The sequence below is a fragment of the Mauremys reevesii genome, unplaced genomic scaffold (genome assembly GCF_016161935.1).
Source record: "Mauremys reevesii isolate NIE-2019 unplaced genomic scaffold, ASM1616193v1 Contig7, whole genome shotgun sequence".
In the NCBI taxonomy this organism is placed as follows: Eukaryota; Metazoa; Chordata; order Testudines; family Geoemydidae; genus Mauremys; species Mauremys reevesii.
Genome location: NW_024100884.1, coordinates 369,829 through 387,595, shown reverse-complemented (window position 1 = coordinate 387,595; position 17,767 = coordinate 369,829). Strand labels below are relative to the sequence as shown.

General features: G+C 47.8%; 1 protein-coding gene across 1 annotated transcript in view; it reads left to right on the top strand.

Moving 5' to 3' along the window:
• Positions 1-403: 403 nt before the first annotated feature.
• The window catches only part of LOC120394601 (butyrophilin subfamily 1 member A1-like), a 66,308-nt gene continuing 48,944 nt past the window's right edge, over positions 404-17,767 (top strand). The window contains exons 1-2 of the mRNA XM_039518828.1: positions 404-509; positions 7,492-7,839. Coding sequence (XP_039374762.1) covers positions 404-509; positions 7,492-7,839 — 454 coding nt within the window. The remainder of the gene's footprint in view (positions 510-7,491; positions 7,840-17,767) is intronic.

Here is a 17,767-nt window from a genome sequence, read left to right as displayed (position 1 = left end):
AGTTAAAACTGGACAAATTCAAATTAGAAATAAGGCACAGAATTGTAACACTGAGGGTGATTAATCATTGGAACAAACTACCCAGGGAAGTGGTGAATTGCCCAACTCTTGCTGTCTTCAGATCAAGGATTAGTGACTTTCTGGAAGATGCTTTAGTCAAACACAAGTTTGGGCTGAGTACAGGGGTAAATGGGTGAGAGTGTTTGGCCCATGGCACAGGTCAGACTAGATGATCTAATGGCCCCTCTGACCTTAGTCTATGAATATTGGGAAGTGCGTTCATGTAAACGTAACTGATCCATGGACCAGGACTACGAAAGTCTGACAACCGTGGCACTGTCACTGCATCCCACTCACTCACCATCTGGTTTGTTATTTCTCCTGTTTCACAGACCAAGCTATGATGACGGGGAAGGTTCCCTCCTTCTCACTCGGCTACACAGTGAGCTCCGCTCTGCCCAGCTACGTCGTTCTCTGCCTCATTCTACAGGTTCACAGGCTGGTGTCAGGTAGGAGCTCTGGCCTCCTCGCTGGGTTTGCTGCTGTTGGTATTGCTGGTCATCAGTGCATGGGTGGCAAGTTTGTAGAAATTTTGGTGGTGTCCAGAACCTGCCCCCCAACTCCGCCCCCCCAAACTCCGCCCCCACCTGCCTAATGCTCTGGGAGGGGGCTCGGGGGGGAGGTCTGGGGTGCAGATCCTGGGCTGGGGATTAGGGTGCAGGAGGGGTGCAAGGTGCAGGCTTTGGGATGGAGTTTGGATGCTGGGTGCAGGCTCTGGGCTGGAGCAGGCCTGGTCTACACTAGGACTTTAAGTCGAATTTAGCAGCGTTAATTCGAACTAACCGCTCAACCGTCCACACCAGGAAGCCATTTAATTCGAACTAGAGGGCTCTTTAGTTCGAATTTGGTACTCCACCCCGACAGGTGGAGTAGCGCTAAATTCGACATGGCTAGCTCGAATTAAGCTAGGTGTGGATGCTAATCGAACTTAGTAGCTCCGGGAGCTATCCCACACTGCACCACTCTGTTGACGCTCTGGACAGCAGTCCGAGCTTGGATGCTCTGACCAGCCACACAGGAAACAACCCGGGAAAATTTGAATTCCTTTTCCTGTCTGGGCACTTTGAATCTGACGTCCTGGTTGGACATCGGGGCGAGCTCCGCAGCACCTGCAACGATGCAGAGCTCTCCAGCAGAGGAGTCCGGGCAATCCAAGAATAGAAAGAGGTCCCCAGCATGGACTGACCGGGAAGTCATGGATCTGATCGCTGTGTGGGGCGAGGAGTCTGTGCTCTCGGAGCTGCGCTCCAACAAGCGGAATGCAAAGACCTTCGAGAAGGTCTCCAAAGCCATGATAGACAAAGGATACAGCCGGGATGCGATGCAGTGCCGCGTGAAAGTCAAGGACCTGAGACAAGGTTACCAAAAAGTCAGAGCGGCAAACGGACGCTCCGGAGCACAGCCCCAGACATGCCGCTTCTACGAGGCACTGCATGCCATTCTCGGTGGGTCTGCCACCACTGCCCCACCAGTGACCGTGGACTCTGAGGATGGCATAGTGTACCTGGACAGTTCCTCGGCGATGTTTGCCGATGGGGAAGATGAGGAAGGGTTTGTGGAGGACGGCGCAGGCGACAGCGAACACAATACCGCTTGCCCTGACAGCCAGGATCTCTTCATCACCCTCACAGAGATCCCCTACCAACCGTCCCCGCCCGTTAACCCGGACTCAGAATCAGGGGAAGGATCAGGCGGTAAGTGCTATAAACATGGAAACATTTATTTTTTTTAAAACAGGTATAGAAAAATTAGAAATACTATATAAAAAATTTTCAATGTCAAACTATATAAATAGTAGGTCCACACATATAGGGATTGAACAATAATCCTCTTGGGACAGTTCAACAAAGCTCTCAGAGAGCTGCTCGAAAAGCCTCCGCAGGAGGTTCCTGGGGAGAGGTGCCTTATTGGGTGCTCCATGGAAGCACACTCTTCCGCGCCAGGACATCCTAATGTAGAGAGGAATCATCGCCTCCACCAGCATTGCTGCATATGGTCCTGGTCTGTGCAGGGCTTCCCTTAGCATCCGCTCTCTCTGACTCCGAGTGACCCGCCTCAGGGTGATGTCGTTCTGGAAAGGCTGCATCTAAGTAGGGCAATTAGTGTATTGTTACTATTGTTAATGGTTTAAAATTAGGTTGCATAACAACGACCCTCGCTTAACAGCCACGTGCTGGAGGCCACAGAGAACAAGCATACATTGATCTTTCCCGTGCACTGGCGGGAGGGGCTGGAAAAGGCTCAGCCTTTCTGCTTTCCAGATTGCCTTTAGCAGGAGAGCACAGCTATCCACTAACTGATAAGCATTATCTACTTTAAGGCTTACCAGGACTGTCTGCAAGACGGATTCAGCTGTCTCTCCCCGCTTGTCCGCTCTCCTGTGCAATGGCACCGCCAATGAGAGCGTATTCCGAAATCTCGAACTTGTCCTGAGATCTCGTGGAACTTGGTGCCCTGTATGGTCTTGTTCAGAGAAACTGACTAGACTGTGTTCACTGTTCGCAAACATGTATCTGTTCAAGGAAATCACTTACTGTTTCCCATCACACAGCTTCTGCTCTTTCCCGGACTGCCCCGGCATCCCCCTCGCAGAGGCTGGCTCAGATTAGGCGGCGAAAGAGAAAGACTAGGGACGAGATGTTCGCGGAACTGATGGCCTGCTCCAGAGCCGAGGCGGCCCAGCAGAGCCAGTGGAGGGAGACCCTCTCAGCAGGAGCGCTCACACAGCGAACGGGAGGACAGGTGGCGGCAGGAAGACCAGCAGGCGACTCAAACGCTGCTTGGGCTAATGAGGGAGCAAACGGACACGCTCCGGCGCCTTGTTGATGTTCTGCAGGACCGCAGGCAGGAGGAGAGAGCCCCCCTGCACTGTATCTGCAACCACCCTCCAACGCCAAGAAGTCCTGTCCCCCCCTCACCGAAAATTACAAGACGGAGGGGCGGTAGGGGCCGTGAGAACTGTCACTGCACCACAGCTGAGCGCTAATGTACCACACACCTCTGACGCTATAACTGTGTAGAAGCGCTTCCCTTACAGGATCACCCAGTCCCAAATCCAAGTTTCATCACCCCACTATGTAGTAGATTAATAAAAGCTGTTTGCTGTTGTTCACTCTTTCCGTCACGTCTTTCGTGTCAGAAGACTGTGTATGTGGGGGGGGGGGCAGGGGATTTATAATTGCACGGGATAGCCTACATTAGCAGGGTACAGACTATCGGGGGCAGGATCAACTGCAGGGCACACACAGACTGCAGTCAGTAGTCACCAGGGTCACTCTGTGTGGTGTATGCTGCCCCGGGTCATTCTGTGATGTGTACGCTTGTCCACGGTCCTAGCGCCTGCCACCCCCTAATGTTAAGGCATGCTGCCCTTACCATGCACTTCCACCATAGGCGCGATCCTCTCCGCTGCCCTGAGCCCCAACAAGAGCCCTCATCCACGGACAGATACTCACCCTTCCCCCACACCCCTCACCCCTTCCTACGCCCAAACCCACAGCCCAGAGCCTGCATCCAAATCCCTATCCAAAGACGGCCCCACTCGCCCCTTCCTGCAAACCCACCCCTACATGCACAACCACTTGAAACCGTCCCCACCCCAGAGACCTATGTAGGAGCAGGAGGCTGTCCGTCCTGTATTGTACAAGCGGTCTGTACATCAGTGCACACCGTACCCAGCACAGTATGCATCCATGTTTCAAACCCTGAACAGAAATGCAAAGTAAAAGAAAGATTAATTAACAATAACTGTTCCGTTTAATTTGTTTTAAAACGTGTTTTGGAAGTGGGGGAAACTTGGAGAACGGGGTATGTAACCGCAGATCTCACTCAACACATAGAGTCAAGTATCAGAGGGGTAGCTGTGTTAGTCTGGTTCTGTAGAAGCAGCAAAGAATCCTGTGGCACCTTATAGACTAACAGATGTTTTGCAGCATGAGCTTTCGTGGGTGAATACCCACTTCTTCGGATGCAAGAGCTGGCCAAGGGCCCCGTGAGTTCTCAGCTCCTATGCTGGATCCCTGCTGCTCCAACGCTCTGCTTCTGCACTGCTGCGAGAGGGGAGGAAGTGAGTGTTACAGGGCCACTTCTGAACTTAGGCCTGGCACTATGGCGGCACCATGGTAAATCTGGTACTGATGGAGCCTATTTAACTCTACCTTTGAACCATGGGGAGGAACAAGTTAAACCAGCCCAGAGCCCCTTGGGAGCATCCACATCTCCTTGCTAAAACACTTGTCCCCACCCCCTCTTTGCTTTCTCAGGGGGGGTCTGGCATTTGAGCCCTTGGCTTAGCGAGGTGACCTCTGATTTGGGACAAATTAAGCACAGTTCTGCTCCCTTCTACTCAGACAATAAAGACAACACTGATAACAGCATTTCACTACCCCTGCATTCATTACTAAAGTGATTTATAACCCAGCACCAGCCAAACTTGGAGCTACACAGCTCCTGTCTGCTAGATATTTACGCAGAGTAGGTGTGTTCATGTAAATACAGTTTGCTCCTGAAGTCTCTCCCCCTCTCAACTAGATGTCAGGGGAGAGCTCATTCAGACCCTGCTTACATCTAGGGAATAGATACAGTGCTCCTGTCAGCTAATTACTAAGTTATATAAAATAAAACACCCTAGAGTTTTCAGGTACCTATATAGCCCGTGGAATCACAGTTAAAGTTGCCCCCACTCCACAAAATCAGAAATGGCACCCAGTGAGCCAGGAGTGGCCCACAGGGCTGCGGGCTCTGGCAAGATGCAACCCCTGTGTGATAGTGTAAAGCCTGCCTTGAGCTGCAGGCTGAGTGCCAGGTACCATGAGTCACAGCAGCAGTCAGGGTAGCATTATACCCTATATCGCTCCACCCTTATTTCTGTGCTGCTGCTGGCGGCAATGTTGCCTTCAGAGCTGGGTGCCTGACCAGCAGCCACGACTATCAGACCACCCAGCCAGTGCTTAATTTGTGCTAGGTCTGAGCTCTAGCACCTCTTTCAATATAAATTAAGCACTGGGGGGAAGCAGTGGGGCAAGGAGGTGATGGGGAAGTGGGAAGACTGTGGGTGCCAAGGGTGATGGGGGAGGCACCGAAATACAAGTTTGCCCAGGGCACCATTTCCCCTAAGGTTAACCCTGAGACCAGGTCCAGAAGTCTAAGAGAACAAAGATTTTTGGTTTAAAAGCTGGATTTTAACTTACCAGAGGCCCAAGATCTTGGGCTACAAAGTGACATGACCTGTTAACCAAGGAGGTGACCTTAAGAGAAAGGTTTGAAAGACTTTGAACCCTACCAGGGAGTCCCATGTGCCAGATGAGAATCCTCTGGGATACGTGTAACATGTGTTCAGACCTTTGATGGGTTTATGGTAACTTTTCTCTGTCAGGCTTTTGTGTTTAAATGTTATCTGCTTTGGAAGAGCTCATAGAATCATAGAAGATTAGGGTTGGAAGAGACCTCAGGAGGTCATCTAGTCCAATCCCCTGCTCAAAGCAGGACCAACACTAATTAAATCATCCCAGCCAGGGATTTGTCAAGCCGGGCCTTAAAAACCTCTAAGGAGGGAGATTCCACCACCTCCCTAGGTAACCCATTCCAGTGGTCCACCACCCTCCTAGTGAAATAGTGTTTCCTAATATCCAACCTAGACCTTCCCCACTGCAACTTGAGACCATTGCTCCTTGTTCTGTCATCTGCTATCACTGAGAGCAGTCTAGCTCCATGCTCTTTGGAACCCCCCTTCATGTAGTTGAAGGATGCTATCAAATCCCCCCTCACTCTTCTCTTCTGCAGATTAAATAACCCCAGTCCCCTCAGCCTCTCCTTGTAAGTCATGTGCCCCAGTCTCCTAATCATTTTCTTTGCCCTCCGCTGGACTTTCTCCAATTTGTCCACATCCTTTCCGTAGTGGGGGGACCAAAACTGGATTCAATACTCCAGGTGTGCCCTCACCAGTGCCGAATAGAAGGGAATAATCACTTCTCTCGATCTGCTTGCAATGCTCCTACTAATGCAGCCCAATATGCCATTGGCCTTTTTGGCAACAAGGATACACTGCTGACTCATATCCAGCTTGTTGTCCACTGTAATCTCCAGATCCTTTTCTGCAGAACTGCTGCTTAGCCGGTTGATTCCCAGCGGTGCATGGGATTCTTCCGTCCTAAGTGCAGGAGCTGTTTGGTTACTGCCATTTCACACCCCTGTCACAGAAAGCAAAGCACAGGAGCTGGTATTTGGTCAGGCCTGCTGGGAAAACCACAGTGAATTGCAGGGCCTGAAACCAGTGGCATAGCCAGGCTCTAACATCAGGGGAAGTGAACACATAAAAAAAGGTGCCACTCAACATATCAAATTACACCTCTACCTCTATATAACGTGACTCAATATAACACAAATTCAGATATAATGGGGCATAGCAGTGCTCTGGGGGGCTGCGCACGCACCTGGTGGGACAGCCCCTCTCATCTCTCCTGAGGGGGCTGCTCTGCAATCTGTGGCCCCTGGAAGCAGGCAGCACACAGGAGCAAGGGGGCGGGGGCATAGTCCCCCGCATGAGAGAAACAATTGGACAGAGGTGGGCAGGGTCTGTTGGGGGTTCGCATGGGAGAGAGGGGGTGGGGGGGCTGCACTGGGAGATCTCCAATGCAGCACCTAGCCACGCTGGCTGTGTGCATCATGAGGCCACTCGGGAAAAGGAGGCAGCAAGAGAAAGAGGCCAAGGAGAAGTGACCTTCCCCTCCCAGCTGGGTCTGTGAGTCCCTGATCTCACAGAGTCTCAGCGCTGCAGGCACCCAGCCCCCAGGTACTGGGATGCAGTGCAAGCTAGAGGGGCTGATACAGAGAAGTCAGGACCAGTCAGAGCACTTCCCATGTCATCATGAAAACTCACTCCTGGAAAGCTGGGTGAGGTAATATGGGGGGGGGTAATATATATCAAGGTAGGTGAGGTAATATATTTTATAGGACCAGTTTCTGCTGGGAGACATAGCTGATCGGCAGGGAATCCAGCACGCTGGGGGAAGCCCGGCAGGCCAAGCTTCAGAGCGGAGTGTGGGCTCCGCCCCTGGCGCCATGGTAACCATGCCAAAGGCCCACTTTTTAGAAAATGTGCTGAGGGGAAGCGGCTGCTTCCCCTGCACCCCCTAGCTATGCTACTGCCTGAAACCCCAGTGTGAGGGAGAGGGACGTGGGTCCCTGCCCAGAGAGAGATGACAGCTGGAGGGCTGAGACCTAAGAGGCCATTCCTTGAGCAGACCACAGAGGGGTCAGAGGTGCAGTTACCCCAAGCTTATGACTCTCTGCACTGATAGACATGTCTAGGGCACTGCATGGGGACATGATGTTCACTTCTAATGCAGGGTGTGCTCTCACTGTGGGTCTTCCTGCTGAATTAATGCCGCTTGTCGCCAATTTAATTTCCATTTTTCATTGTACATTTCACAGCACAGTTCACAGTGACTGGACCTGACCATCCAGTCACTGCCTCCCTAGGGGGTGAGGCCATCCTGCCCTGCCACCTCTCCCCCAGGATGAGCGCTGAGAACATGGAGGTGAGATGGTTCCGATCCAAGTACTCTGAAGTCGTGCATCTGTACCATGATGGGCAGGACCAGTATGGAGAGGAGATGCCGGAATATCGAAGAAGAACTGCGCTCTTGAAAGACGACATCACCAATGGGAGAGTTTTCCTGAGAATACGCAATGTCCGACCCTCCGATGATGGGCTGTACACGTGTTTTTTTCAGTCCGGTGTCTCTTATGAAGAAGCTTTATTGGAACTGCAGGTGGCAGGTCAGTGACTTGTGGTACTTTGATGTCTTCAGCACAGTAATAAGTGGAGTCAGAGGGGTCATTGTGAGATGATAGCTGATTTTTCTCATTATAGTGGGTCAGTAGCTCTGCTCTGGTTAAGGTTTGTTCTAGTTTACTGTTTAACAACAATTTCCCCCCCCCTCTCAAGGGCTCTAAAATTCACACTCATACTCAGATTGTCTTGAAAATTGTTGTGACTCACTGGAGTCTGGGATAGGGTTAGTAGGTTAAATTGGAGGTCATTAGAGCAATGGTTCTCAAACGGGGTACATGTATCCCTGGGGTATACAGAGAGCTCCTAGGGGGTACATCAACTCATCTAGATATTTGCCTAGTTTTACAACAAACTACATACAAAGCACCAGTGAAGTCAGTACAAACTAAAATTTCATACAGACCATGACTTGTTTATATTGCTCTATATGCTATACACTGAAATGTAAGTTCAATATTTATATTCCAATTGATTTATTTTATAATTATGTGGTAAAAATGAGAAGTCAGCAATTCTTCAGTCATAGTGTGGCTGTGACACTTTTGTATTTTTATGTCTGATTTTGTAAGCAAGTTGTTTTAAAGGGAGGTGAAACTTTGGGGGTATGCAAGACAAATCAGATTCATGAAAGGGGTACAGTAGTCTGGAAAGGGTAAAAGACACTGCATTAGAACAAGGGATTAAGAAGATACACAAACACCAATAGAAAGTCAGGTGATATTAATATGTTGTGGTTATTACACACCTGGGGCAAATAATGGCTGATTCTCCCCAGTTGGGATCGATGTGACCAGTTGGGATCGATTCTCGGCTTGAGTCTGGTGCCCACAGGGTAACAGTGGTTGATACACAGGGTCCCATTACCCAGAGTCTAGTCTAAGCGTGGGAGAACTGAAGAATTCCCCCAACCCTGAAGGACAGGTGAAGGCAGGAGGCCTGACCGCTGAAGGTGCTGCCAGACAGACCAGCCAGGGCACAGGTGTAGCTAGTTCTGTAACCATGACATGAGGCTTAGGGCAGGTGCAGCAAGCACCAGACTGCTGACAAGCCCCATAGCTGGAAGACTCAGAGACTCATAGACTTTAAGGTTAGAAGGAGCCATTATGATCTTCTAGTGGGGGGAGGGATAGCTCAGTGGTTTGAGCATTGGCCTGCTAAACCCAGGGTTATGAGTTCAATCCTTGAGGAGGCAACTTAAGGATCTGGGGCAAAAATTAGTCCTGCCTATGAAGGCAGGGGGCTGGACTCAATGACTTTTCAAGGTCCCTTCCAGTTCTAGGAGATTGGTATATCTCCAATTATTATTAGTCTGACCTCCTACACAATGCAGGCCATAGAATGTCACCCACCCACTCCTGTAACAAACCCCTGACCTATGTCTGAGCTATTGAAGTCCTCAACTTGTGGTTTAAAGACTTCAAGGTGCAAAGCATCCTCCAGCAAGTGACCCGTGCCCCATGTTGCAGAGGAAGGCGAAAACCCCCCAGGACCTCTGCCACTCTGCGCTGGAGGAAAATTCATTCCCGACCCCAAATATGGCAATCAACTAAACCCTGAGCATGTGAGCAAGATTCACCAGCCAGACACCCAGGAAAGAATTCTCTGTAGTAACTCAGATCCCACCCCATCTAACATCTCATCACAAGCCATTGGGCATATTTACCACTAATAGTCAAAGATCAATTAATTGCCAAAATTAGGCTATCTCATCATACCATCCCTTCCATAAACTTATCAAGCTTAGTCTTGAAGGCAGATATGTCTTTTGCCTCCACTGCTCCCCTTGGAAGGCTATTCCAGAACTTCACTCCTCAGATGGTTAGAAACCTTCGTCTAATTTCAAGTCTAAACTTCCTGATGGTCAGTTTATATCCATTTGTTCTTGGGTCCACATTGATACTGAGCTTAAATAATTCCTCTCCCTCCCTGGTATTTATTCCTCTGATATATTTATAGATAGCAATCATGTCCACCCTCAACCTTCTTTTGGTTAGACTAAACAAGCCAAGCTCTTTGAGTCTCCTTTCATAAGACAGGTTTTCTATTCCTCGGATCATACTGGTAGCTCTTCTCTGTACCTGTTCCAGTCTGAATTCATCCTTCTTAAACATGGGAGACCAGAACTGCACACAATATTCCAGATGAGGTCTCACCAGTGCCTTGTATAATGGTAGTGACACCTCCTTATCTCTACTGGAAATACCTCGCCTGACGCATCCCAAGAGTGTATTAGTTTTTTTCACAGCCATATCACACTGGTGACTCATAGTCATCCTGTGACCAACCAATTTCTCTGAGGTCCCTCTCCTCGTCTGTTACTTCCAAGTGATGCGTCCCCAGTTTATAACAAAAATTCTTGTTATTAATCCTTAAATGGATGACCTTGTACTTTTCACTATTAAATTTCATCCTATTACTATTACTCCAGTTTACAAGGTCATCCAGATCTTCCTGTTGGATATCCCGGTCCTTCTCTATATTGGCAGTACCTCCCAGCTTTGTGTTATCCGCAAACTTTATTAGCACGTTCCCACTTTTTGTGCCAAGGTCAGTAATAAAAAGATTAAATAAGATTGATCCCAAAACTAGTCCCTGAGGAACTCCACTAGTAGCCTCCTTCCAGCCTGACAGTTCACCTTTCAGTATGATCCATTGTAATCTCCCCTTTAACCAGTTCCTTATCCACCTTTCAATTTTCATATTGATCCCCATCTTTTCTAATTTAGCTAATAATTCCTCATGTGGAACTGTATCAAATGCCTTACTGAAATCAAGGTAAATTAGATTCACTGTGTTTCCTTTGTCTAAAAAATCTGTTACCTTCTCAAAAAAAGGAGATCGTGTTGGTTTGGCACAATCTACCTTTTGTAAAACCATGTTGTATTTTGTTCCAATTACCATTGACCTCAATGTCCTTAACTACTTTCTCCTTCAAAATTTTTTCCAAGACCTTGCATACTATAGATGTCAGACTAACAGGGCTGTAGTTACCTGGATCACTTTTTTTCCCTTTCTTAAAAATAGGAACTATGTTAGCAATTCTCTTATCATACAGTACAATCCCTGAGTTTACAGATTCATTACAAGTTCTTGCTAATGGGTTTGCAATTTCATGTGCCAGTTCTTTTAATATTCTTGGATGAAGATTATTTGCCTCCCCCCCCCCCCGATTTATTCCCATTAAACTGTTCGAGTTTGGCTTCTACCTCGGATGTGGTAATATCTACCTCCATATCCTCATTCCCATTTGTCATCCGTCCATTATCCCTAAGCTCCTCTTTAGCCTCATTAAAGACAGAGGAAAAGTATTTGTTTAGATATTAACCAATGCCTAAATTATCCTTAACCTCCACTCCATCCTCAGTGTTTAGCAGTCCCACTTCTTCTTTCTTTGTTTTCTTCTTGTTTATATGGCTATAGAACCGTTTACTATTGGTTTTATTTCCCTTTGCAAGGTCCAACTCTACATGGCTTTTGGCCTTTCTCACTTTATCCTACTTGATCTGACCTCAATAAGGTAGCTTTCCTTGCTGATCCCTCCCAACTTCCCTCCTTGTAGGCTTTCTGCTTTTTCTTAATCACCTCTCTGAGATGCTTGTTTATCCAGCTTGGTCTACATCTCCTGCCTATGAGTTTTTTCCCCTTTCTTGGGATGCAGGCTTCTGATAGTTTCTGCAACTTTGACTTGAATTAATTCCAGGCTTCCTCCACCTTTAGATCCCCAAGTTCTTCAGTCCAATCTACTTCCCTAACTAATTTCCTTAATTCTTTAACTTTAGCCCTTTTGAAATCAAAAACTCTAGTCACAGATCTATTTTTGTTTATCCTTCCATTTAGTTTGAACTGAATTAGCTCATGATCACTCGAACCAAGGTTGTCCCCTACAACCATTTCTTCTATGAGGTCCTCACGACTCACCAAAACCAAATCTAAAATGGCATCCCCTCTTGGTGTTTCTTCAACTACTTGGTGAAGGAATCCATCAGCTATCACAGCCTGGAAAATCTGAGCCCTATTATGTCTACTTGCACTTGTCCTCCAGTCTATATCTGGGAAGTTAAAGTCTCCCATGATCACACAATTCCCATCAGTATTTACTTCACTAAAAACATTAAAGAGGTCTCTATCCTTATCCAAATCGGGTCCCGGCGGTCTATAGCACACCCCAAGCACTATCCCAGAGGAGGCTCTAGTAGCTTTCTTCCCCAATGTGATTTTTGCCCAGACAGACTCTGTCTTATCTATTCCATCACTTCTTATTTCTTTACAGTTAACCTCATCATTGACATACAATGCTACTCCACCACCTTTGCCTTTATTTCTATCTTTTCTAAACAGCACATAGTCTTCAATACCTGTACTCCAGTCATGACTACTATTCCACCATGTTTCTGTTATCCCTATAATATCTGGTTTCACTTCCTGCACCAGTAGCTCTAGTTCCTCCATTTTGTTACCTAGGCTCCTCGCATTAGTGTACAAACATCTTAATTTTTACTGTTTGGCTTCTCTCACATTATTTACCTGATTAGGCATAAACATTCTACCGCCAGTATTATCTATTAGACTGGTATCTACACTAGCCTTCCTCCTTATGTCCATTCTCCTACCCACGGCTGTATCCTTTGTTACTTTGTTTTCTTCCCTCTCAATGTTAAAATCCGGCATGGAGATTACCTGGACATCTCCCAACCATCTCCCCCAAATTCCTAGTTTAAAACTCTCTTAATCAGTTGTGCCAGCCTCCCTCCTGGAGGTCTATTTCCTTCTCTACTCAGGTGAAGTCTATCCCGAGAGAACAGTCCTCTGTCCATGAATGCTTCCCAGTGGCCATACATCCCAAAGCCCTCCTTATAGCACCACTGCCTGAAGCATCTTGTCACACCTTTGTTGCCTTTCTGTAGGAACAGGCAGAATCCCACTGAAGATCACCTGAGCCTCGATTTCCTTAAGCGTCTTCTCCAGTCTGGTATAGTCTCCCTTGATACGTTCCAGCAGGAATCTGGCCGTATCATTTGTTCCCATATGAAGAACAATCAGTGGATTCTTTCCCACTCCTGTTAGGATCCTCTTCAGCCTCAGGTCCACATCCCATATCTTAGCACCCGGCAGACAGCACACCTTTCTGTTCTCCAGATCAGCTCTAGTTACAGGCCTGTCTATTCTTCTCAGTAAGGAGTCCCCAATCACTTAGCTCTGCCTTTTCCTGGTGATGGTGTGATTCTCAGGTCTATCCCCTGTTCCCTCTGGCTGCAAGTCCTCTTGATTCCTATTCTCCCTTGCAATCCTCTGCAACCCATCCCGTATCCTCCTGGGGCTCATATTTGGTGTTGTCTCCATTGACTCTTCCCCTATTCCTGTAGGACTAGTTGCTCTTCTCTTCTTCCTTGCCCTCTCACCTTCAGCGACCACCTGCTGTGCCCCTTCTTCCCCTGCTGTGGGACCGCTTAAAACTGTAAACGGAGTGGAGATCAAGGATAAGCTAGGCATGGCACAATATCTAAACGAATATTTTGCCTCGGTCTTTAATAAGGATAATGAAGGGCTTAGGAATAGTGACAAAGTGACTGATGGGAATGAAGGTACGGGGTTGGAAATTACAGTATCCGAGGTAGAAGCCAAACTTGAACAGCTTAACGGTAGTAAATCAGGCGGCCCGGATAATCTTCATCCTAGAATATTAAAGGAATTGGCGAATGAAATTGCAAGCCCGTTAGCGATAATTTTTAATGAATCTCTGAACTTGGGGGTTGTACCATTTGACTGGAGATTAGCTAATATAGTTCCTATTTTCAAGAAGGGGAAAAAAAGTGACCCGGGTAACTACAGGCCTGTTAGTTTAACATCTGTAGTATGCAAAGTCATGGAAAAAATATTAAAGGAGAGAGTAGTTACGGACCTTGAGGTCAATGGCAATTGGTACAAATTACAACATGGTTTTACAAAAGGTAGATCGTGCCAAACCAACCTGATCGCCTTCTTTGAGAAAGTAACAGATTTTTTAGACAAGGGAAATGTGGTGGATCTAATATATCTTGATTTCAGTAAGGCGTTTGATACGGTACCGCATGAAGAATTACTGGTTAAATTGGAAAAGATGGGGATTGAAATGAAAATCCAGAGGTGGATAAGGAGCTGGTTAAAGGGGAGACTTCAGAGGGTAGTATTGAAGGGGGAACTGTCAGGTTGGAGTGGGGTTACCAGTGGAGTTCCTCAAGGTTCGGTTTTGGGTCCGATTTTATTCAATCTATTTATTGCTGACCTGGGAACCAAGAGTAGGAGTGGGCTGATAAAGTTTGCGGATGACACCAAGTTGGGAGGTATTGCCAATTCGGAGAAGGATCGGGATATCCTCCAGGGAGATTTGGATGACCTTGTAAACTGGAGTATTAGTAACAGGATGAAATTCAATAATGAGAAGTGTAAGGTTATGCATTTAGGGATGACTAACAGGAATTTTAGTTATAAGCTGGGATGCACCAGTTGGAAGTAACGGAAGAGGAGAAAGGACCTCGGAGTCCTGGTTGATCGCAGGATGACTATGAGTCGGCAATGTGATGTGGCCGTTAAAAAAGCTAATGTGGTCTTGGGATGCATTAGGCGAGGTATTTCTAGTAGAGATAAGGAGGTGCTAGTCCCGTTATACAAGGCGTTGGTGAGACCTCATTTGGAGTACTGTGTGCAGTTTTGGTCTCCCATGTTTAAGAAGGATGAATTCAAACTGGAACGGGTACAAAGAAGGGCCACTAGAATGATCCGAGGAATGGAAAGCCTGTCGTATGAAAAGAGACTTGAGGAGCTCGGTTTGTTTTCCTTAACCAAAAGAAGGTTGAGAGGAGATATGATTGCTCTCTTTAAATATATCAGAGGGATAAATACCAGGGAGGGAGAGGAATTATTTCAGCTCAGTACTAATGTGGACACAAGAACAAATGGATATAAATTGGCAGTCGGGAAGTTTAGGCTTGAAATTAGACGAAGGTTTCTAACCATCAGGGGAGTGAAATTCTGGAACAGCCTACCGAGGGAAACAGTGGGGGCGAAGGACCTCTCTGGCTTTAAGATTAAGCTTGATAAGTTTATGGAGGGAATGGTTTGATAGGATAACACTATTTAGTCAATAGGTCAATAACGTGCTGCCACTGGTAATTAGTACCGAGAGTCAATGTTGGGATATTGAAAGTCTTTTTCCTGAGTGTCTGGCTGGAGAGTCTTGCCCACATGCTCGGGGTTCAGCTGATCGCCATATTTGGGGTCGGGAAGGAATTTTCCTCCAGGGTAGATTGGCAGTGGCCCTGGAGGTTTTTCGCCTTCCTCCGCAGCATGGGGCAGGGGTCACTTGCTGGAGGATTACCTGCTACTTGAAGTCTTTAAACCAGAATTTGGGGACTTCAACAGCTGAGTCAAGGGAGAGAATTATTTCAAGAGTGGGTGGGTCAGCTTTTGTGGCCTGCATTTTGCGGGAGGTCAGACTAGATGATCATAATGGTCCCTTCTGATCTTAAGTTCTATGATTCTTCATTTTCCAAATCCGCAAACCTGTTCCTGAGCTCTATTTCTCCTTCACTAGCCCGTCTTTTCCTCTGCCTGGTTCTCTTAGGGTACGTCTTCACTACCCGCCGGATCGGCGGGTAGCAATCGATTTCTCGGAGTTTGATATATCGCATCTCATCTAGACACGATATATCGAACCCCGAACGCGCTCCCGTCGACTCCAGAACCCCACCGGAGCGAGTGGCAGTAGCGGAGTCGACGGGGGAGCCGCGGACGTCGATCCCGTGCCGTGAGGACGGGTAAGTAATTCGAGCTAAGGTACTTTGACTTCAGCTACGCTATTCACATAGCTGAAGTTGCGTACCTTAGATCGACCCCCACCCAGTGTAGACCAGGCCTTAGTCACATGCTTCCACTGTCCACTTTCCTCACCCAGCAGTCTACCCTCAGAGTTTTTTGGTCCTGCTTCCATCTGCAAGTCTGAGCTTTTCCCTTCAGCCTCCTCATGTCTTTGCTCCATCATCTGCTCGAACCCCTTCTAAACTCAACCAGAGTTTCCACCTGCATCTCCTGTCCTCGGATCTTTTCTTCCATCAGCTCAGTTCCAGGCGGCACGTCATGCAGACAAAACTCTTTTCAGGTACCAGGATCATGTACATGCCGCAGCTTCCACATCCAGTCATCTTCATAGTGTCTTTCACTGCTTGGGTCACTATCACTGCTGCTTCTGTATCTGTCATAGCCTTCTCACCTAAGTCCTGTTAGTCCAGGAACCACAAACCAAACCAAAGCACCACCACCCACAGCCACACAAACCCCCAACAAGCACCAAAACATTGCCAGACCACCACACACACCCTTCACTAGCCTGGCTCTCTTAGTCTTCCCCTCAAACTCCCCTGTTTACAGCTCTGTTTGCTGGCTCCTGTGCCACTGCAGCTGTCTATGCCGCTGCCTGACTGGCTGGCTACCTTTATAGGACCCCTACTCAGAGAAGCCCTGCGCCAATCAGGGCTCAGCTTCTCTCCCAGCACACTGCCCCTACCAGCCTCTACAAATACAAATACAAACACTAATAGATGTAACCCTTCTGCCCATCAGAGTTGGCAGTAACAAGGGCCAGATTCAGTATCTAGGGGTTCCTTTTAAATAACACAAGGCAAAACCGGCTCAAGCCCCAACCCAGTGACCTGGGACAACTACATACCACGCCCCTGGGTGCCTTTAAGAGGGAATACTTCCTCTCACAAACACAGAGTCTGAGTGTAGCAAAAGCCTTTTAATAAAGGAGGGAAACTATGCGGCATTATATTGGGGAAACAGCACAAACAGGATTCATGACACAAACCATGAGCAAATGACCCACCCCAAAGTGAGTTTGGCAGTGTCCTTTTCCCCTCAGGGTCTTAAGTCCAGCAACCCAACAGACACTCTACCCACAGTTTCTGTCCTTGGTCAGTGCAACCCCCAGAGTTCAGAACTTCATCTGCAGAGTTTACCTCCCATCCTGGGTGGAAGTGAAGGGAAGTATGTGGGGGGGTGGGCATCTTACATGCTCTGCTGCTCAGGTCAACAGCCGAGTGCCATGCCTTTCCATGGGGTTCTGCTGCAACCTTCACCACCTCTTTGCCAGCCATCCTGTGGTCCACTCCTCTCTGCCAGCCACCCTGTGATCCATTCTGCTCTCCACCAGCTGCCCTGCTATCTGCTCCACTCTCCATGCCTCTCTGCTAGCTACTCACCAACCTGCCTTCAACCTCCCTCAACTTCACAAAGCTCTCAGCTACTTTAGCACTCAGTGAGCTTAGCTAGTAGCAGGAGAGCCTCAGTACTGGTACACTACTAGCCCAAAGTAGATCTAATACTTGGATCTAAATATTAGAGATTTCAGCTCTTCAGCATGTAACAAGACTCCTAATGGAGTCAAAATTAGCTCTGCTATTACACAGCGGGGAGAAGCAGGGTCAAAATAGTATTTAGGAGCTTCAAAAGCCACTCACACTGTCTATTACACATATCTATCCATGTTTTTTCTCTCAATCCACTGTGTTTTGAAACCCATGTCCCCTGCCTAGCAAGTGCCCTGTAGTTGAGGGCAAGTCCCTCCATCACAAAATGCCAAGTACAGTTCTGCTCTCCTTGATTCACATAACCAGGATAACAACCCTTTATTACCTCTGCCCCAATAACAAAGAGACTGGGGATCCCACAGCAGCCAAAGTGACCATTTGGGCAGGCAGTCTCTCATGTTAGGCAGGCTGGGTGTGCCCATGCAAAAACAAGATCCACCCCTGAAGTCCTTTTCCACAGCTCACCACCAGATGTCAGAGTAGAGCTCATCCTGACTCTGCTTACATAGCAATACCTCTGTGCACTTCTATTGACACAGCCTACAGACCTGGGGTAATCAGATGTTCC